This window comes from Postia placenta (assembly GCF_002117355.1).
Source record: "Postia placenta MAD-698-R-SB12 unplaced genomic scaffold POSPLAscaffold_10, whole genome shotgun sequence".
Taxonomy (NCBI): Eukaryota; Fungi; Basidiomycota; class Agaricomycetes; order Polyporales; family Adustoporiaceae; genus Rhodonia; species Rhodonia placenta.
This window is the reverse complement of record NW_020169841.1, coordinates 288,305-307,055: the sequence shown is the minus strand read 5'-3', so window position 1 is coordinate 307,055 and position 18,751 is coordinate 288,305. Positions and strand designations below refer to the sequence as shown.

The following is an 18,751-nucleotide window of genomic DNA, read 5'->3' as shown; positions in this document are numbered from 1 at the left end:
TTACAGCGCTTCCCCCTCGTGTGCCGGTATGGACAAGTTCGGAATAGCTGGATAACTATTGTGTTCCATTGCAAGTTCATATACTCTAACGCGGGTTGATTGAATTCAGATTACTTCTCAAGTCTACCCAATTTGTCGTGGCGCACACAACAAAGCCGCCAGCCTCTAGGCTTCAGCGACCAAGTACTGGGAGTCGCCGTGTCCTTTGTCATTCAATGACTTGATCCACTCTACCACCGAGGTCGATAGATCCTTCTAGTCCATTGTTGCACTAGCATACGCTGCGCGGTCCGCTTGCTCGCATATAACGTGTACAGTGATTGGGTTCCTTCAGCAAGGCCCAGAGGCCACTTGTGAGCCTTTACATATAGAAATATCAAGATCTCCGATCACACTCGATCAATGTATTCTCGATCATCATCAAGTATGGTCCTGAGCCTGAGTCATGACACCCGTTCACCCTTCCTGAGCTCAGAAACAGAGAACGCACAGGATGCCGCCAGCCACTCTGTCTTCAATCAATATCACCATCCTCGGCAGCGCATCCGCTCAACCGTCGTCTACCCGCAACCACTCCGCCCTCGCTCTACGTCTCGGCGGAGATGTCTGGCTCTTCGACTGCGGCGAGGCCACTCAACACCGTGTCCAGAAGAGCACCGTCAAGATGGGCAGGACACAGAAAATTTTCATCACGCATACACATGGTAAGCCCTGGCCTGTTAGCCAGACGACTTGCCTGTCGACGTGCTGCGCAGGGGACCACATATTTGGCCTGTTACCTCTGCTAGCGAGCCGTCTTGACGGTGCTGGTGGGGTGGTCGACGCCGACGATCCCAGAACAAAAGCCGAAAGTCGACAAGCTGTCCCAGTCAGTCTCGACGTGCTCCTTTTCAGTCTATAAACTGACCTCACTTTCACTACAAGCCTCTAGAGATCTACGGCCCGCTTGGTACTCGTGCCTACATCCGGAGTGGGCTCACTTACACCCATACCCTGCTGGGAGCACCTTACGTCGTGCATGAACTACGCTTTACTTCTGACCCTCCACTGGATCCCACTGCCCTTCCTCCGCACTCATTCGAGCTCCCCGGAAGGGACATACAGCAAGTCGACGGCGTTTGGCCAGAAATATACAGGGACGACCTGGTCACAGTTTCTGCTGCGCCAATCATGCACTCCGTCCCCTGCGTTGGCTATGTCGTCACCGAGCTTCCAGTCCCCGGCAAGATGGATCCCAAGTTGTACATCCCTCACCTCAAGCGCACGAAAATGCCGATGTCCCTCATGAGCAGATTGCAGCAAGGGGAAAGCGTCGAGCTATCTGACGGCACCGTGCTGCGCGGTCCCTCGCGAAGACCTGGTCGCAAGCTTGTCATTCTGGGCGACACGTATGATCCCTCCCCTATAGCCGACCTTGCCGCGGATGCGGACATCCTGGTGCACGAGGCTACAAATTCGCACCTTCCTGGTGTCGACCCGGAGACGAAGGCAGAAGACACTCACGCCAGCGTAGAGGCGCGGGCGAAATCGCGAGGTCACTCGACCCCACAGATGGCAGGCAGATTCGCGAGACGGATACGTGCTCGCAAGCTGCTGTTGAACCATTTCTCCGCTCGATATGCAGGGAACGACGACGTGGACGAGCAAGCTAGGAGCATTATGGAAGCTATCAAGGCGTTAGCCGTCAGTGAGTTCGACGGGGAGGTTGTATGCGCCAGAGACTTCATGAGCTTCGATGTTGAATTGCGACAAGAAGGATAGCGGTGTTACAATAAACATGCAGTAATTATAGACTGAACGGAAGCACAACAGCGAGTGGCTGTAATTAGTCGTCTGGAGGCTCCGACAACTCACTGCTTTCATCGCTTGCCTCGCCCTCCTCCAGCTCCTCTTCCCTTGCCTTCTTTTTCAACGGCTTGAACTCCTTGGGTTCCTCGGCCACCTCTCCCATCTCAATATCGTCCTCGTCTGCGACCTGGATGGTCGGCACAGGTGTTGAGCGAGTGGTTGACGAACGTAATGCGGGAGTCGACGTCCGTGACGTCCCAGGTAGGAATGGCCGAGCACCCGGATTGAGTATGACCCTCGCGAGTGGGACATCGTCGTCAGACTCTTTGTCGTCCTCACCCTCTTCTTTATCCTCCCTCAGCTCTCCTGACTCCTCCCGCGTCCGCACACTTGCCGACCCGTCCATCTCGAAATCTTCTTCCACAGAGGGAACCTCTGGCGCAGGAGTGTCTGCAGGGGACGGATCTGCGCTATGGTGCTTGCCCATGAGGCGCAAGGCATTGAGATCGAGTATGACGTCGTCTAATGCCGCCTTTTGTGACTGCAGCGTTCGTGTTTGGTTCTCGTGTTCTGACCGGATAGCCGCCATGTCGTTTTCCAGGAGGCTGATGGTCCTGTGGTATCGTTGACTTTGAGTTTTATGTTTGATCCATATTGACTATAAAACCAACCTGTTAAGCTCATCCCTACTCGGGAGTGTGTTGATCTTCTCGGCAATAGCGTCATATTCAATCTTGCGCTTCCGCTCTAACTGGGCGTACTCGAGCGAGGTCTTGAGGTGTTCTATTTGACCCTGCAGAAGGTGATGTTCTGAAGCTTGACGGCAGTGTAATGACGTTCAACGACGAATGCTGCACGTTATGCCACACAACACACCTATACGTTCCCTCTCCCTCTGGTACTCTTGCACTTGCCGCGCCTCGGCCTCGCACACCATCAGATTCTTCTTCAACGATAGATGGAATGACGCCAATTCGACAAGGAATGCTTCTCGTGCATCGTCCACGGGTGATGTGGTCGACGGTGAGAATGGTGCCGCGGTAGTGTTCGCCACTGAGGCGTAGTTATGGAACTTCTTTGTTACCCGCCGAAGAGCTTTCTCGTCGTTGGTGATTCGCATATGAATGATAGCATCTGGAAAAAAAGGTCCTGTATGTGAGCCTACATAGCCAATACTAGATGTTATCCCTAACACACCTTCTTGCTGAATTGACATCGGTGGTGGAACATAGGGCTTTTCCGAGGCAACCACGGGTGTGCCATCCTGCATGGGCTGGTCTGCAAGTCCAGACATAGTGCTCGATGCTGCAGACGACAGCACGAATGAATGTCAACCAAACTCGAGCTACAACGTCTTAGTTTAGAACGCCGAGGTTTGAGATGTGACGCTCCGCCACGACGGTGTCACCGTGACAATTGTACCTCCTGCTTGTCACGCAGAAACGTCCAAGAAATGCCCGCGGACCTGTGACGTCGCGCACGTTCGTGGTCGCCTGCCATTTTGGTCTAAGACATCCTCCAACGGCCCAGCCTGCTGAGCCCGCGGTCGGGTTCGCGAAATCCAATCCTCCTTCCTTCGCCGCTCACCTTCGTAATGTCGACTCAGCCTCTGCTGCAGCGCACGGCCGCAAAGCGCATCGCGCTCCCTGTCAGAGTGGAACCTAAGGTGTCGTTTGCGAATGAGCGCACGTTTCTTTCATGGCTGCACTTCACGGTCGTGCTCGGTGGCCTTGCCGTAGGGCTGTTAAATTTTGGAGACCAGGTACGCCATGTCATTTTGTGTACTCGGCACGGGTTGAAATGCCTCGTACGTCCAGATTGGCAGGATTAGTGCCGCTATGTTTTCTGTTGTCGGTGAGTGCCTATCTAGCTCAGGAGATTGGCCGACTAATGGTCGTGTGACCGACTGCAGCCATGGCTGTAATGCTCTACGCCCTCTACACATACCACTGGCGCGCGAACGCCATCCGTACAGGCGGACGTGGTCCGTACGATGACCGTTTTGGTCCCGTGAGCATGCGTTCATCCATGTTATGCAGTACTCTTACTGAATTATCTCGTAGACAATACTATGCATTGCTTTGCTCGGTATGTTTGCATACTTACATCCTATGTCTGAAATATGCTTAACACGAAAGTAGTTGCTATCGTTGCCAACTTCATTCTACGCTTCACACAGCCCGATGTATAATCTTGCGTCTCTCCACCGTATGGCATGGACGACGCGGGTCATAGGCTGGCGAACACGAGAGCGATTTGATGGAGACATGGACATTGATACCACGATCTCCATGACTGGCCGAACAGGCAGATGCTCCGCACACCTCGATCTCCAGGATTGCTTGCTTAATGTACTGCTGTAGCTGTCGACGTTTTCCTCCTGCTCACGCCATTGCATCCGTCGCTTATGAGGACAGACTGAGGAAGTGCACGGTTGAGCACCGCCGCGGTGATAAATAGTGCATATAACCGTCATTTTCGAAAGCATTCAGGTTACGAGACGAGGTGAGACAGCATCGGGAAAACAAGGCAATAGGCTTTCTACTTCTGTACGCCGGTGAACACTGGCTTCTGGACTTCATGTATAGGCGTCTTGCCCTCAGGGCTGCCGGGAATGACCTTTGCCAGGCCCTGCACAACATGAGAGAATGGGCGCCCTGCAGAATATGTGATTCGAATCAGGACTCACGAATTTCTCGAACATACACTTGTTCAGAGTGCGCTCTGGTTTGCGGCAAGGATAGTACTCCTGTGGCGATCTTCCTATGAGGATGGAAAATCATTGAATTTCAAAGGACGGACCTGGTTACTCTTCTCCAAGCAACTCCAGTGCTGCTCGAACTCCTGGCTGCAGCTCTCCCGCATCTTGGTGATCCTGCGACGGTAGCCGCATTCGGTATTGGACATCACCATAGTATTAGGATGATACGTACAGGTCAATTGCACACCGCGTCACCCGCCGGCCCTCCTTCAGACAGTGTTCAGGGTCGCGATTCTCTCCCTTGCAGAGCATGAAATCCTCTGTACGGTAGACAGCACGTCAATCTTCAAATATAAAGCGGATTAAGATGTAAAATTGGCAGAGCCTCTAAGCTAATAACAATGCAAAGACCGTGCACGCAAAGAATGTATGCACGCACCATTGTAGTCCTTGCAGTACGTCCCAAGGAAGAAGGCAGCACTCTTGAGGGGCGCACTAGTCGCACCGAGCTCGGGAACCTTCGGGACATTGGCCGGGAGAGGCGTGGGGTCCCTGTAGGGCTGCGCCGACTCGGCGGGATCGTGGTACCTGCTCATAGTGGTCGATGTACAGCGATGCGGTCAACGACAACCACCCAACCGAGACTGGCCGTGGGCGCTTACTCTTCCGGATGTGGCGAACGCGATAAGCGCCAATCCTTCCTTGCTCTCTCTTGACATCGACGCGTACAAACTCGCGTATTTACTCGCTCCTCCTCCACCATGGTCTGTAGACTGGGCTCCTCTGCCTTCAACATTGTGGCTGATGCGACTTTGCCTAGCCTCCTCTTCGAGCGCAGCCGCAAACCTACATATTACCACTCAAAACGCATAAATTTACCGCGTACTTAACGGCAAGCCTCGGTGATACAGTTCAGTCTATCAAGGAGGAAGCTCTCGCGGCTCTTAAAGCGGATGTCTTGCGCGCCCCTAATCCGCATGCCGACATGGGCATGATCATTGACACAGACGACGAAGCCGAATGGATAGTGCCACAAGTCCAGAGTGTGGCAGACTTCGAGTTGTGCCGGGCAGTCAAAGAGCGAGGTCGCCCAACAGGTGTCTACGAACTATTGGATGAGAGCATGGTTGTCAAGAATACACTCGCGAACTGGGATGCTGTCTTTGTGCGGTTCAAGAATACCAATGGTGAGTCCTGTCCATCATTCCCCGCACTCCCTTCGTGTCTTCATGTTCCACGTACGAATTATCATACACCTCTGCTCTGACCTCGTGGTCATCCGATTGTCGACGACGTACAAACTTCAAGGCGAGCTGCTCCCCATCAAGGTTTTGTTGCCTCCGGTCCTGGACGAAGAGGAGGACGAAGCGGAGCTGGCGGCGGCGCGGAAGGGAAAGCGCAAAGCTCCCCCCGAAACCCAATGAAGGCGTTATCTCTTGGCATTATATCCGTTGTCCTGCTGTCTGCCGCTATCCTGATCGTTTTGGTGTTCTCTGGTATATCGCGAAGCGGTCGGCTTGTATGAATGTAATCCTCCGTGACGTCAAGATCCTACTGCTGTTCGCATGTTCATTCGTCCCGCGGCCGGATGTCTACGATCACTCTGAGACCCGGCTCCACGACCGAGCGGTAAGAGGCAGAAGGGCCGCCGCAACGCGTCGGCCTTCCTCCGTGAGTAAGTTGTACGTAGAACAGGCATTCCACTAGAGGTCAATACGGATGAGTGCCCCGAAGTGAATATAGTATTTAAGGACACGAACCGTGCTCATCACGTCGACTTGTATACCGGTTTGATTGAGGTATTGCCGAAGTGCAGGAGGGACGAACGACACCGTCTTACCTGTCCCCAACAACAGGATTTCTACAGGCGGCAGAGAATAATTCGACACATTGTGTAGCAACAAGAGTGTCCAAGTCTCACCCGGTTTGGGTACGACCATCTCAAATATTTCGAAATGCTTCTTGTCCCAGCCCTCCCATTGCTTCTCCGGAACATCCCACAGGAAAACTTTACCGTCAAGGAATATGCACGCAGAGGGTATCACAAGTCCGTCCGCGAGCTGAATGCCGTCTGGCGTAATAGTTTTCACCTGGACGGCAGGTGCAGGTCCGCCTTCTAGCATGTTGGTGAAACCACCAGCTTGATTCAGTCTGTACGGCGAGGCATGCAGAAATCGTTGGCCAGATGTCCTTAGAGATAGAGCGCGAGTAGCGGAGCGAACAAGCATGTTCATAGCGAACGAGCGGAAGCAACCTTGAAGGCGCCAGCAGAAGCAGCTTCAAGTAACTTACTGGACTTGATATGACGTGTTGTAGTCTGTAAGTTTGCGTGAATGTAATTTGTGAATTACTTATATTTAGTTACTTCTTATAGTAATGCTTACTTTTCGCTTGTTGACTTGTAACTTCCACTCGTCTGTGGCCACAAATCCCTTGGAGGTGTTTTGTCTTGCCTGGCTCTACTTACTCTTGAGACTTTCAGCGGATCCTAACTCGTGATTCGATAAACCTCAGTGATCCCTCTGTGTTCCTGGACTTTGTGACACCGGAGAAGTGCTTAAATGGCAGGAGCGTCTGCTGCAGACGTCCGTAGTATCCTCTCGCTACCGAACCCGTCAACCCCCGGTCCGTCTCAGCCTCGCAAGCCTTCCAATGCCGGAGAACGCGCACGCAAGCCCGAGGGTATATCTAGAGAGCTATATTCTTTAATAGGGCCTTCGGCTCCATCGCTCGCCGCGCAATTCGTGAAGCCTCGCCTAAAGCAGAAGCCCAACTTTGGGAGCGGCGGTAGAGTTAAATGGTGAGTAATAGAAGTAGGCATTCAACACGTTTGCTGAATTCAGTCGTCTGCTTCCGCGCAGGGAATGGCGTCCCTTCAAGAATGGCGCACGGGCGGACTCTATGAGACTTCATCACTGGGCAAAGACAGGGACAGATCCTGAGGCTGGTATGCTTCGTTCAATTCTGGGGCAATACAGACTACAATCATGCACTCGTGTACTAGACTACCCCTTCGCAAAATATAACATCCAGCCAATATCGTTTGTCTATTCACAAGACGAGTATACGCGATTGTTGGAAGGTGAGCCATTGGCAGGCGCTATCTCTAGAACCCGCGGTGAACAATACGAAGATCAGGAATGGACCAAGGAAGAAACAGACTACCTGTTCGAGCTCGTCCGTGAATATGACCAGCGTTGGCATATCGTCCATGACCGCTACGAATATATTGGAGGGTCAGAGAGAAGCCTTGAGGTTTGCCTGACGAGCTTTGTGCAATATCTCTGCGCCTCATAAGATCCCTCAGGACCTTAAAGATCGCTACTTCACTGTCTGTCGCAAACTTGTGAAGAACAGACCATGGGCTGGGGATGAGGCTAGCAAATCGCAACTCTTGTCGAGCCTGCAATTTGACAAAGGTGAGGCGTCAATAGATATCATGATGCCTTTGTTCATCTTTTGGTGGTCTCAGAGCGAGAAATCACGCGCAAGAGGTACATCGCCAGTCTCGAGAGTCGCACGCCGCAGCAGAAAGCGGAAGAGGATGCTCTGTATGTCGAGCTGAAGCGTCTTGAACAATCGGAGAGGCGGTTCAAGCGGGAACGAGACGAACTTCTTCGCACCCTCCTCGGAATCGAATCCGGTCTGTCTGAGCTACCACTGGACGAGGAGGGAATTGCCACTGGTCCTCCGGATACGAAGAGGAGGAAGAAGGGAAACCACACCGCTGAACCAGACACGCCGATCTCGGCGACACCCTCGTCCAACGTCATATCACTAGGGCAACCTCAGCCGAGAAAGGCACAGACCGCGAAGTCTGCAGCATATGGTACGTGACCTCGATGCCTAATATTCCGTTATAGGCTGAGCGAATCGTACAGACGCTCTGCATTTCATATATCGAACTGAGGTACCACCGACTACAACTTCTACCACGAAGGCTTCGCATCAAGCAGCTTACCTGCGCTCGTATAAACTACCCCAACCCAAAATTACGTCCGCAGCGAAGGTCGCTCAGGTGCTCGGAGAAATTGGTATCTCCCATGGGCGTCTCGTCATGCCCACTCGAGACAACTGCGTGCAATTAGAGAGCTTGCTCGAAGCCGCCACAGCGCTTGTTGAGACCAAGAAGGTTGTCGACAAGGTGGAGCAGGATATCCGTGTGCTGAAAGCTAGGCTCGGAAAACGAGAGAGCGAAGGAGCTGAGGATAGCTTCGGTACTGGTGAGGCAGCGCCGACACCCATGGACGTGGACGAGGTCGAGGCTGAGGCAGACGGCCGCGCACAAAGCGTGGTGAGCACGAGGAGTGCGAGGAGCGTCCGGAGCCGGAAACAGGTGAGCAGTACTCGACTGCCGTTCGAAAATTGTGTATTTATAGGGCCTTATTTACGTAGTCCCGACGGTCCATGTCTATCTCATCGGTAGACACCTCTGCTGCAGGTGCATCTAGAAGGCAGAAGCGTCAGAGGGATTGAGTTGTGTTTTGCATGCTTTGGTTCTGCTGTACTGTTTTTTTTTGCTTAGTTGCATTCGATATGAGCATCGTGTCTAACGCTGAGTGCATGTTAAATAAGTTCGACCCCGCCATACGCGCACGACGCGTGCTATAACGCGGCGGTGCGCGCGACGAGACGCGTCTCACGCGTCTCTTGGCTGCTCGCTCACGTTCGGTGCCATTGTATATAATTGGCCCATACACGTATGCTACCCGCCCTTCGGCCTGCAGGAGGTCGTCTCAATCAATGGGCACGTAGCTACGCTACAGCACTGACTCCCGACCGCTCTATATACGTGTCAAATTCGACAAACCCATATTTCAATCTCTCTTTGGAGGATTGGTGAGCATATATATAGGCACGACTGACTCACGTATCTCCGCCTTACCGACTTAAGGCTCTTCAGACACAAACCGCATAAGGAACCTCTGCTGCTTATCTATCGTGACGAGCCATGCGTGGTCATAGGCAGAAACCAGAACCCATGGAAGGAGGTGAATGTGCGAGCTTCCCGGCGGACTGGCATACCGTTCATACGTAGGAGAAGCGGAGGAGGGACCGTTTATCACGTAGGCGTCCCAGGCTGGATTGGCCTCTGAACATGCTCACCCGTCTTTGTACAGGACCTCGGCAATACGAATTTCTCCATCCACTTGCCGCGCACGTCCTTCGACCGCCATGCCACAGCACAAGTGATACTCAGGGCAGTTCGTAGCCTCGGCATCAATGCACATGTGAACGACCGGAATGACATTTGCGTGGGGAAGGAAAAGATAGGTACCTTCCAATGCATACCCTCAAATTGTGCTGACTTACTGTCGCTACGATACGTGTCGGGCTCCGCATACAAGATTGTCAACAACCGGGCGTACCACCATGGAACTATGCTCATCTCTACACGATTGGACATGTTAGGGGACCTGCTCCACTCTGACAAGGCAAGTCAGGCCGTCCCGAGGAGTCAAATCGATTGAAGCTTAGACGACAAGCAGGAAACCATGCACACGAAAGGCGTTGCGTCTGTCCGCTCGCCAGTACACAACTTACAGCAGTTCAATCCATCCGTCAGCCATGAAAGGTTTATCGAATCTGCAGTACTCGCATTCCGCGAGGAGTACAGACTTAACGACGACGTGAGCTTCCTGAAATACATTGGCATGCGTCGCGGAAACCTACTGACGCGCTGCCATATTAGATATACTATGTAGACGAGAACGAGGACACACGAAACATCGATTTCATTCGTGATGTAATGACCGAGCTGCCAGTATGTTTATCAATGCTTGCCAGGGCGATGCCATACTCAAGGAATGCGATATGTTCTCAGAGTTGGGACTGGGCCTACGGCCAAACTCCAGAATTCACGCATGCCGTCCAGCGCTCGTTTGCTTGGGGCAACACCGTAAGCACGCCAGCTTTTGGATCCCTGCCAGACGTTGATTGCCCGCCAGGTTGCGGAGTTGCACTCGAAACACGGAATCATCATATCCTGCGAGTTCGTGCTGCCTGACGGCGTCGATCCGTCCCTCTCAGCACGGCTGAAGGCTATGGCAGACAGGCTGAAGGACCAGCGGTATGGTTTCGTAGACGACTCCGTGATAGAGTCTGAGATGCGGGGTAGCAGCGAGCTGTCAGATGTCTGGCAATGGTTGAGGTCAGAGATGGATAGTTAACGCCACGCTCAGTATATTGTTCTGGTTGCTTTCTTGTATCCGATGTGTTCAGGTCAGGCAGTGGTACGAGATGGATGCAGTCGGATAGCAATATGCAGGAGAATGACATGGAGGCGATCTCTCGGGCTCACGAAGCCCTTTCTGTGTACCATACGCTGCTGGTCTCGAACCCCTCCGGCGCTGTTGGGGTTGACTGCGGCATTCTCAGAATATAGGGTGCAGGGCCAGAACTGACACAACTCACCGTCTGCCCCCGCATGTGTCCTGTCAACCTCTTGTCCCTGTCCATCATCATCTCGTCCCAAGCATCAATGTGGTAACGGACGGGCTAATATCGCAGGGTGCCAGCTAGCTGAGAAACGAGGCGGCTATATACTCAGAGTAGTCGCACCTTGCCCTGGTTCTGTGCTCTCTTGGAGATATTGAGCAGCGTGCCCGCTGCAGCAAACATGGTCGTGACAAGACCTGACCGGGAGATTTTTCAGCGTACAAAATCCATGCCTATTCACATACATCAACATACCGAAGGGGATGAGGGCCTCCCATGGGACGGGCATGTTGGCGAGCTGGTCGGTACTTTACGCTATGAGCTCAGAGCTACCCGCTGGACCCGATCGCGGTCGCGGTGTGTGACTTTCCGTGACAGGCAATATCAAGGGCGTGACTGTGACCAGTTCTCCGAGTCTGAGCCGAATCTCGCGGCCTCAGCCTCCGGTTGTTCATAAAACACCCAAAGTTAAACAAGTGCTATTCTCATATCTATCCCAAAGACCGTACAATACAAAGCTCTAGTCATTTGTCCATTCAAAAACGTGATAAACAGGAAGTCATTTATGCATTCAGGACTGTCGCTTGCTCAAAGGTACCCTTAATGATATCCGCCGCTGTACGCCACACAAGACATTAGTACATCGCTTTGTGTTTTAGCAGAGGAGGAGGAGGACGTACCTTGCTCTGCAATAGCATAAACTGTGGCTAAGATGGATATCAGTGCATGCCATTAGAACGTCAGCGGTAGAAATGTTTACCTTGGGGGTGGGCGCCGAAATGCAGGGGAACCACAGAAAGATCGACCACACGAATATTGTTTGTTCCGTATACCTGAAAGCAAGTGGATTAATATCGGATAACCTCCTGCATGAAATATGAGGTTCTACCTTGAGCGCAGGATCGACTACACCTCCTTTCGGCTGTGGCAACATGGAACATGTCCCAGCAGTATCTACGAAAACAAGGGAATGATTCAGGGGGAGTACGTCATTGGAACAGACCCGATACTCACGCCAAGTTGTTCCGAAGTACGTTTTGATCCATTCTGCAGAAACGATAAGCAGGAAATCGGCGCACAAGGCAAGTCCTGGCATACCACGAAGCTGGCCATCGTCTTCAACCGAGGGACCAGGATTGACCTCTTTCACTGTCGACGCGTTATAACGGAGGCTGTAACAAGCGATAGCTGACGACTTACCGATCATGTCTTTCAGCGGCGATACCTGCGACAGGCCTCTCACGAACTTCGTTGTTTCGCACCAGATATCAAGATCTGATGTAGTGTAAGATACTCTTGTATCGAACGTAAGCTAAGGGTTTGTGTACGCACCGACTTCTTCTTCAAGATAGTGAGGGTCGAACTCTGGTTCTTTGCGAGGATTAGAGGAAGTGGAATGCTTTCGGAAATTTATGAGATTAATGCAGCTTCATGAATCGCTAGGCAAGTGCTTACAACTGTGCCACGCGAGAAACAGTGGTTCATCGCCACGAGCAATGTCAGATAGCGTTTCCCATTTTCGGGTTGACCTGCAAAACGGAAATCAGCAGGCAGATAGGTAGAGCTCGTGAGCTTACAAGGTGCAGACAAATGGCCTGGGAAGCTGATAATCTCACAGCCAGGGGCATCGGTTCTCAGACGCTCCAGCTGGATCTTGTATTGTTCCAGTAGGCCAGGAGGATACTTGTCTGCGTTCCGCACAATCTTCTCTTCAGCCGCTTTATAGATGTCGCCGCTTTTGTCGGACAGCATGCTCAGTGGGACGAATGCAAATCCAACAATTCCTTTGGTGAAAATGCCTGAGCCAAGAGAACTGAGATATAAATCAGGAGAACCCGTTTCTGGAGAGGGCTCTTCACCGACTCACTGTAGCTCGAGATGTTGGGCAGCGAATACAGGGTCACGGAGCAAATCCACGGTATCGAAGTCTACATCGTCACGCAATTCTATAACATGGTTAGTCGCATCGGGCACAGAGTAAAAGAGATGACATTGTTGTTCACCGAAACTGACGCCGATGAATGTGTGTTCCTGACTGTTCTCTCCGACACCAGGGAGCTCAAGTTTGAGCGGCACGCCAGCTTTTGCTAAGACTTCTTTGGACCCTATTCCGGACAACTCGAGGATCTGGGGCGATTTCAAGGATCTACACGAGGTCAGTACAATCATTAGCTGACGGCACGCGTCCCGTTTATAAACCATAAAGGCTGACCCTGCTGACAAAATGACTTCCTTACGGGCGTTGACCGTACACTTTTTGCCTCCATGCTCAAACTCGACTCCAACCGCACTCAGCTTGCCACTCTTTGTCCTTTCAGTGCGGACGTAGTCGACTGCGGCGTCGACAAGGACTGCAAGATTCTCACGACCCTTGTTAGGCGTGTAGAATGCCTGTACCCCATATTGTAACGAGTTGTAAAATCTGCTGGTTACTTCACTCACTGTGGTTGCATATGAGCGGGTGTGCGACGCAGGATCATAAGTGTTTGGAGCGAGGAACACTCCTGTTGGCTGTCGGAAAGGGTTTCATAAGAGACATCATAAGAACACTGCTGCGACGTACGTCTCCACTCAGCTATGCGTCACCGCATTAGAGGTCAGTAGAAGGTGTTATACACTTCATCTCATGACGAACCGGAAGAGGTGCACTGGGAAGCCCAGCGTTAATCAGGGTCTGTCAAACATGAATATGTTTGTGAGTGTTAGAAGGCCATATGACAATGCGAATCGTATTACCTGCAATATTCTTGACTCGGCCTCGTCGATTGTGCCTGGATACGTAATTCTGAGGGGGCCTATGTGCACGACACTGTGTCAAGAACTGAAGGGCCGAGATAGACTAACCCATCACTGACCATCCCGCCCCATTCTCCAAGAGTCGAAGCACATGTTGTTCCTCTTCTGTACATCAAGGTTTGGGGCCAGGAAACTAGCCCGTGAAAGCTCGCGTGAGTACCGGCACGGCTAAAGACCAAAGGGTGAACATACCCTTCTGTCCTCGAGAGATATTTCTCGTAGTTCTTCCAGTTCCAACCGGGGTTACCAAGCTTCTCCAAGTCTGCGCACAGCAGTGAATATGACCATCTCCCGTTTACGGACTATCTCACCATCAATATCATTGGCATGGGGCTTTGTCCAGCACATGAAGTTGATGCTGGAGCTTCCACCCAAGCCTTTGCCTCTGAAAGTCCAAGAACATTTAGTCAATGAAAATCGATACAGTCAGGCTTTTTGACCTCTGCCAAGTGTGTTGTGTGTCGCCGGTGTTCCTTTGCTTGGTCTGCACGGTTATCAAGGCATCAGCACCCAAAACAGAAGCAAGGGAAGGCTATTTACAGTCTGATATGTCCAAGTGTACGCGTCGTTCGCAAAATGAGAGGCCCAGCTTGCCGGACGCACTACTCATGATGTCAATATGGAAGGATACCGCGTGTGTCTAGTGAACTGACGAATTGCGGGATCGTCAATGTTCGTTCCCCCAGCTTCCAGGACCAGCACGGAGACGTTTGGATCCTCGCTGAGGCGCGCCGCGAGAGTGAGCCCTGCGGTCTGAGTCGCATCAACATCGTGGAAATACAACTACAACAACGGTCGAGGCTTACTCCGCCACCTGAGGTGGACATGGCCAGGTTCAACGGACTTATGAGCGCGCAAGCAGATATGAAACGCACCGCAAATTACATAGTCGAAAAAGCGGTTGGAGACATCGTCAAGAGAGGCAGACATGTTTCGCGGGCGAGCACGGGTAACGCAAGAAAGTGGGAGAGCGGAAAGTGTGGTGCAACGTCGCTCGGCACCGGGGCGTGTCTTATATATCGGCTTGGACGTGCCATGGCACCTTCTTCACCATGTGCTAGGTGACCATGATCAATATCAAAGGAAGGGGTCTTGCTATTCTTATCATTCAACCTCCGCGTTTGGAAAACGCAGGAAGATGTGACGCCTGAGGATTTAGGGAAGATGCCAAGGGTACTGGCCAAGAGCCGGGCAGCGCTTCCCATGCCGCCCGGGATCTTCATTTACATCATTTTGGCTCGTCGAACGGGTTGACTGACCTTGAACATGAGCTGGAATGATGAAGGCAGTGAGCAAATGGGGCGTTGGCAGCAGCCCAGCGTTCATCCCACAGACCGGATGATTAACCCGAACTGCAACGTGTCTAATTTAAGGGATGGGATTGGGACAGATATGCCATGTACAGAAGAGCTCACAGTTGACGACGACGTGCGCATGTCCAAGATGTGCTTCTTAGTTGTTGTCAGCCAATCAGCGTGCCCGCACGTGAGTTTGTGGACCGATCGATCTGCCTCCGGGACCCATCTCGGACCTGCACGAGCGCCGGTCACGACGCGTGTTTCATCAATGGAGTGGGGGCCAACTGGTGGACAGCTTCCCGACCTGTTCATCGTGGCCATCACCGTACCAACAGCCCGGCTTTCCACGTTCCGTCGCGGGACGGGGGATGACATCGATGACGCCCGTTAGTCAGGATGACAGAAGGTAAGATCCGTCCCCGATGTCAGTCTTGGTTCTTGCCTATTTGCAGGCTCGAAGGCGCCATTTCCACATCGGGCTACAACGTCTTCTCGCGTGCCTGTGCGCTCATGTGCATGACCTGCATGTCAAAGCAAGTCGAGACCTCCATGAGTAAACGGATATCAAGCCGGCCGCTTGCAATGTCCGGGACAGAGGTCAAATTGGCCCGCACTGATTATACATACTACTTATACCCCCAGTGTTGGTACAGCAGGTATCGTACATTCCGTATTTGACTTGCCGTCTGCAGCGTTCAACGGTCATTCTCCATCACCGCCACCAGCTGTCCCAGTATTATACCCATCCCCCTAATCTAGCCGACTATGGCCGCACACACCGGTCCGCAACTTTCCCTCGCATCCCTTGATGCCCGCCAAGAGCGCGCCCCTGAGCCTTTCATCGAACACAAACATGAGCGCGGGCCTCGCCAATCGTTCATCCTACCTCTGCACACCATGGCTGCCGCTGCCACGCAGACCCTCTACCAATATTCCTGGTTCAGCCCGGGCTTCGCGCGCTACCGCCGCGCCGCGCTCAGGTCTTACGTGCTCTCCAACGTCGCGAACTGGATCATCATGTGGATCAGTCTCGCCGTCGTGTATGGCGCGTACTTCAAGAACAACCAGCTCGGCAAGCTGCCGGTCTATGTCGTCGACTTCGACGGCAGCACCCTTGGCGCGCAGGTCGTAGACGCGTTCAGGGCGTCCCTCGCGCAGCCGAATCACTTTAAGCTGATATTTGACGCACCGTTCACGTCCAATGCGGAGGTGCGACACGCCGTCTACGACGAAAAGGCCTGGGGCGCCGTGGTCGGTAAGGACGCGCCACCTCTAAGCACAGATATAAATTAAATTAATTGACATTCACGCTAATATAGTGAACCGCGGAGCGACAGATGCCCTGCAGTCCGCACTGGCATCCGGAAACGCCAGCTACGACCCAGCATCCGCGATCGAGGTCATCTCCGAGGGTGCACGGAACGCGCTTACGGCGAACAGCCATGTCGTTCCGAATATTCTCGCTATCCTCGCGCCCGTCGTCACGGCCGCAGCAGAAAACGCGACCGCCGCATTCCTCTCTGCGCACACAGACGACCCTGCGGCGCTCCAGACGGCGCTACGCTGCCCACGGTGCCTCGCGACCGCGTACGCGTACACGCAGACGGACCTGCGCCCAGCGGACAATGCCTCGGCGTTCGGCGCCGTGCTCAGCGGCGCGATCGCGGTAAGCGCCACATTTATCCCGTGTATTTGTGCGGCTCGTTTGATGCGAACGTTTGCCCGCAGCTCATCGTGTTCACGTTCACCGTCGCGGGCACGAGCAATACGATCGGCCTCGCCATCGGCGAGCATCTGAACATCCCATCCACCATCGTCTGGAGGATCCTAAATTGTCTCGTCGCATATTTATTCATATCGCTGTCCATCACCGGCGTCCAGGCGGCCTTTGGCATACCGGTGACCGTGCCGTTTGGCGGGCGGGGATTTATTATTCTGTGGATGTGCGTGCGCCTCGCTCAGTTTGTCGGGCGTTGAAGATGCTGACATACTCGCCGTCCTGGCTAGGCTGAATTTCCTGACTGTTTCCTGTGCGTCGTCTCCCACTTCTTCTTTCCCGAGCCAACGGCTCTGATGTGATGCGCGTCTGCAGCGTTTGGCTACGCACTCGAAGCGATCGTGACCACATTCGGCATCTGGATCAATAATTGGTTCCTCAACTTCTGTGAGTGACATTTCTCCGCTGTCCGCTGTCCGATGGTTTGGGCATATGTCATTTAAACGCTGACTGTTGTCAAGGGGTGTTCTGGAATTCGGCGGCGGCGTCCTATTCAGCCGAGTTGATGCCAGGCTTTTATTTGTACGACCTCGGGTTTCCGCTCGTGCACGCTGTAAGTTGTCTACTTGACACACGGATTGCATGCGACAATTGTTGATTGACTTCACGCACACATATACAGATCCAGGGCACGTCAACAATCATGTACGGGACCAAGAGCCACCTTGCTACCAACTTTGGTGTCCTCGCTGCTTGGACTGTCGGCTGGGCTGCAGCGATGTCAGTCGCGACAATCGTGCGCCTCAGGTGGAATATGCGCCAAGGCTATCATCAACTTCCTTAAGATACGAGACATCCAGCCACACACTTTAATGTACTCGGGGACAGGTTCACTGTAGGTCAAAAAGCTCGTATCGTCGCTCGTCGAGATTACGGTAGTCAGCATGTCAGCGGAGAAAGTGTGGTTAATATTGCGGGTGCCAATACTAGTACATATATAATGTTAGCGAGACGGTAATTGCGGGGCGAATTCTGCATAGTGTGTGTGCGGTCGATGCGTTAATGAAGCGTGTAATACGATCGTCAGTGAGTCAATGATGGGTTCCTTGATGTATGCAATATGAATGAGCAGCAAATTCTATGTCCCCTGCTACGCGCTGCGGCTCATCTCCCAGTCGCGCCCCGGGTCTTCGTCTCCATCGTCGACGCCGGCCGTCGCGCGCGCACCGTACTCGCATTCCCCTCCTGCTCGAGCGCCCGCGAAGTCGGCCTCCGCGACGTCTGGGCCCGGATGGTCGATGCGTCCACAACCGTTTTGCGGCTCGACGCGCGGATCGTCCGGTTGCTGTCCCCCCGGGTCGTCGCAGGGCGCGGCAGGCGGTCGCCCGGGACACCCGGCACCCGCCGCCGCTTGGCGTCCGACGGGTCGCCGCTCCCATCGCTGCCGGAGCCGCCAGACTCGTCCTCGCCTTCGTCCGCGGACACGTTCGCCGACGAGTCCGGGTGCTCGCGCGCCGCGGCGCGCAGGCGTGACTGGAGCTGCACCGCGGACGGACGCGCCCCGAGGGCTTTTGTGTCCGCGGCCGGCTTGATACGGATGCGGTGGGCCTTGTTGCCGATGGCGGCGCCGCTTTTCGTGGAGTCGGTGCGAGGCAGCCGTCGTTTTTTCCCGGCGACGGACGCGCTGTCGGTCGTCAGGGTCGTGGAGGCGACTGAGTTCGACCGTGTGAGCAGCGAAGACTCGTAGTCGGTGGTGCTCAGTTTGGTTGACCTACTCGCCAAGCTTTCCGAAGAGTTAGAGGCCAGGGGACGCGCGGCCGCCACCGCTTCGCGGAGGTGTTTCTTGTGGCGCGGGGTGCGCAGCGTCACGTCGAAGTCATCCTCTTCTTCTATGTCGTCTTCGTCTTCGTCCCCCGTCTCCTCTTCGTCTACGTCCATACCGTCCGCAACGAAACTGTCCTCCTGGGTTCCGTTCACGTCGTCGCTCAAGTCGTCAGCAGAGTCGGAGTCCGG

The 18,751-nt window shown here is 53.5% G+C and overlaps 9 protein-coding genes across 9 annotated transcripts; 5 read left to right on the top strand and 4 right to left on the bottom strand.

Annotated features, from left to right (window-relative positions):
• Nucleotides 1-493: 493 nt before the first annotated feature.
• POSPLADRAFT_1148224 (hypothetical protein) lies at nucleotides 494-1,761 on the top strand (the record flags this gene model as incomplete). The annotated part of the gene is made up of 3 exons (XM_024486152.1): nucleotides 494-704; nucleotides 756-868; nucleotides 925-1,761. The coding sequence occupies 3 exons, from the start codon at nucleotides 494-496 to the stop codon at nucleotides 1,759-1,761; spliced, it is 1,161 nt and encodes a 386-aa protein (XP_024337001.1).
• A 685-nt stretch (nucleotides 1,762-2,446) lies between these two features.
• On the bottom strand, nucleotides 2,447-3,004 carry POSPLADRAFT_1148387 (hypothetical protein; the record flags this gene model as incomplete). The annotated part of the gene is made up of 2 exons (XM_024486171.1): nucleotides 2,447-2,604; nucleotides 2,665-3,004. 2 exons carry the CDS (start codon nucleotides 3,002-3,004, stop codon nucleotides 2,447-2,449), a joined length of 498 nt encoding a protein of 165 aa, XP_024337000.1.
• Nucleotides 3,005-3,382: 378 nt separating this feature from the next.
• POSPLADRAFT_1058380 (hypothetical protein) lies at nucleotides 3,383-3,979 on the top strand (the record flags this gene model as incomplete). The annotated part of the gene is made up of 5 exons (XM_024481030.1): nucleotides 3,383-3,550; nucleotides 3,606-3,642; nucleotides 3,701-3,798; nucleotides 3,852-3,876; nucleotides 3,930-3,979. 5 exons carry the CDS (start codon nucleotides 3,383-3,385, stop codon nucleotides 3,977-3,979), a joined length of 378 nt encoding a protein of 125 aa, XP_024336999.1.
• A 67-nt stretch (nucleotides 3,980-4,046) lies between these two features.
• On the bottom strand, nucleotides 4,047-5,096 carry POSPLADRAFT_1171214 (hypothetical protein). The gene is made up of 5 exons (XM_024488121.1): nucleotides 4,929-5,096; nucleotides 4,722-4,809; nucleotides 4,591-4,663; nucleotides 4,478-4,537; nucleotides 4,047-4,419 (listed from the first exon to the last, which is right to left on the bottom strand). The coding sequence occupies exons 1-5, from the start codon at nucleotides 5,083-5,085 to the stop codon at nucleotides 4,330-4,332; spliced, it is 468 nt and encodes a 155-aa protein (XP_024336998.1). The 5' UTR covers nucleotides 5,086-5,096; the 3' UTR covers nucleotides 4,047-4,329.
• Nucleotides 5,097-5,474: 378 nt separating this feature from the next.
• POSPLADRAFT_1058378 (hypothetical protein) lies at nucleotides 5,475-5,913 on the top strand (the record flags this gene model as incomplete). The annotated part of the gene is made up of 2 exons (XM_024481029.1): nucleotides 5,475-5,676; nucleotides 5,798-5,913. The coding sequence occupies 2 exons, from the start codon at nucleotides 5,475-5,477 to the stop codon at nucleotides 5,911-5,913; spliced, it is 318 nt and encodes a 105-aa protein (XP_024336997.1).
• Nucleotides 5,914-6,087: 174 nt separating this feature from the next.
• On the bottom strand, nucleotides 6,088-6,723 carry POSPLADRAFT_1034858 (hypothetical protein; the record flags this gene model as incomplete). Its single annotated transcript, XM_024477053.1, has 2 exons — nucleotides 6,088-6,192; nucleotides 6,250-6,723. The coding sequence occupies 2 exons, from the start codon at nucleotides 6,721-6,723 to the stop codon at nucleotides 6,088-6,090; spliced, it is 579 nt and encodes a 192-aa protein (XP_024336996.1).
• Nucleotides 6,724-7,050: 327 nt separating this feature from the next.
• On the top strand, nucleotides 7,051-8,965 carry POSPLADRAFT_1147273 (hypothetical protein; the record flags this gene model as incomplete). The annotated part of the gene is made up of 8 exons (XM_024486043.1): nucleotides 7,051-7,289; nucleotides 7,351-7,436; nucleotides 7,494-7,571; nucleotides 7,623-7,744; nucleotides 7,797-7,908; nucleotides 7,962-8,318; nucleotides 8,371-8,825; nucleotides 8,885-8,965. 8 exons carry the CDS (start codon nucleotides 7,051-7,053, stop codon nucleotides 8,963-8,965), a joined length of 1,530 nt encoding a protein of 509 aa, XP_024336995.1.
• Nucleotides 8,966-9,591: 626 nt separating this feature from the next.
• On the bottom strand, nucleotides 9,592-14,653 carry POSPLADRAFT_1147318 (hypothetical protein; the record flags this gene model as incomplete). The annotated part of the gene is made up of 26 exons (XM_024486049.1): nucleotides 9,592-9,653; nucleotides 9,803-9,906; nucleotides 10,034-10,128; nucleotides 10,332-10,625; nucleotides 10,791-10,862; nucleotides 10,904-10,987; nucleotides 11,051-11,124; nucleotides 11,608-11,634; nucleotides 11,688-11,760; nucleotides 11,817-11,881; nucleotides 11,942-12,076; nucleotides 12,128-12,202; nucleotides 12,260-12,326; nucleotides 12,383-12,456; nucleotides 12,505-12,740; nucleotides 12,795-13,073; nucleotides 13,140-13,318; nucleotides 13,370-13,438; nucleotides 13,491-13,502; nucleotides 13,563-13,601; nucleotides 13,664-13,698; nucleotides 13,783-13,856; nucleotides 13,916-13,985; nucleotides 14,035-14,106; nucleotides 14,377-14,469; nucleotides 14,599-14,653. 26 exons carry the CDS (start codon nucleotides 14,651-14,653, stop codon nucleotides 9,592-9,594), a joined length of 2,514 nt encoding a protein of 837 aa, XP_024336994.1.
• A 336-nt stretch (nucleotides 14,654-14,989) lies between these two features.
• On the top strand, nucleotides 14,990-17,739 carry POSPLADRAFT_1182654 (hypothetical protein; the record flags this gene model as incomplete). The annotated part of the gene is given in 11 exon segments (XM_024488940.1): nucleotides 14,990-15,208; nucleotides 15,357-15,427; nucleotides 15,474-15,618; nucleotides 15,781-16,276; nucleotides 16,341-16,687; nucleotides 16,750-16,964; nucleotides 16,984-17,051; nucleotides 17,114-17,185; nucleotides 17,260-17,351; nucleotides 17,421-17,534; nucleotides 17,638-17,739. 11 exon segments carry the CDS (start codon nucleotides 14,990-14,992, stop codon nucleotides 17,737-17,739), a joined length of 1,941 nt encoding a protein of 646 aa, XP_024336993.1.
• Nucleotides 17,740-18,751: the final 1,012 nt, after the last annotated feature.

Excerpts from the sequence above, each read along its gene's own strand:
- POSPLADRAFT_1171214 (XM_024488121.1), bottom strand. The coding sequence starts at position 5,085 with ATGAGCAGGTACCACGATCCCGCCGAGTCGGCGCAGCCCTACAGGGAC. Across the intron at positions 4,664-4,721 it reads ACGCGGTGTGCAATTGACCT|GATCACCAAGATGCGGGAGA; the intron begins GTACGTATCATC and ends CTACCGTCGCAG. Across the intron at positions 4,420-4,477 it reads AGTGTATGTTCGAGAAATTC|GGCCTGGCAAAGGTCATTCC; the intron begins GTGAGTCCTGAT and ends CATGTTGTGCAG.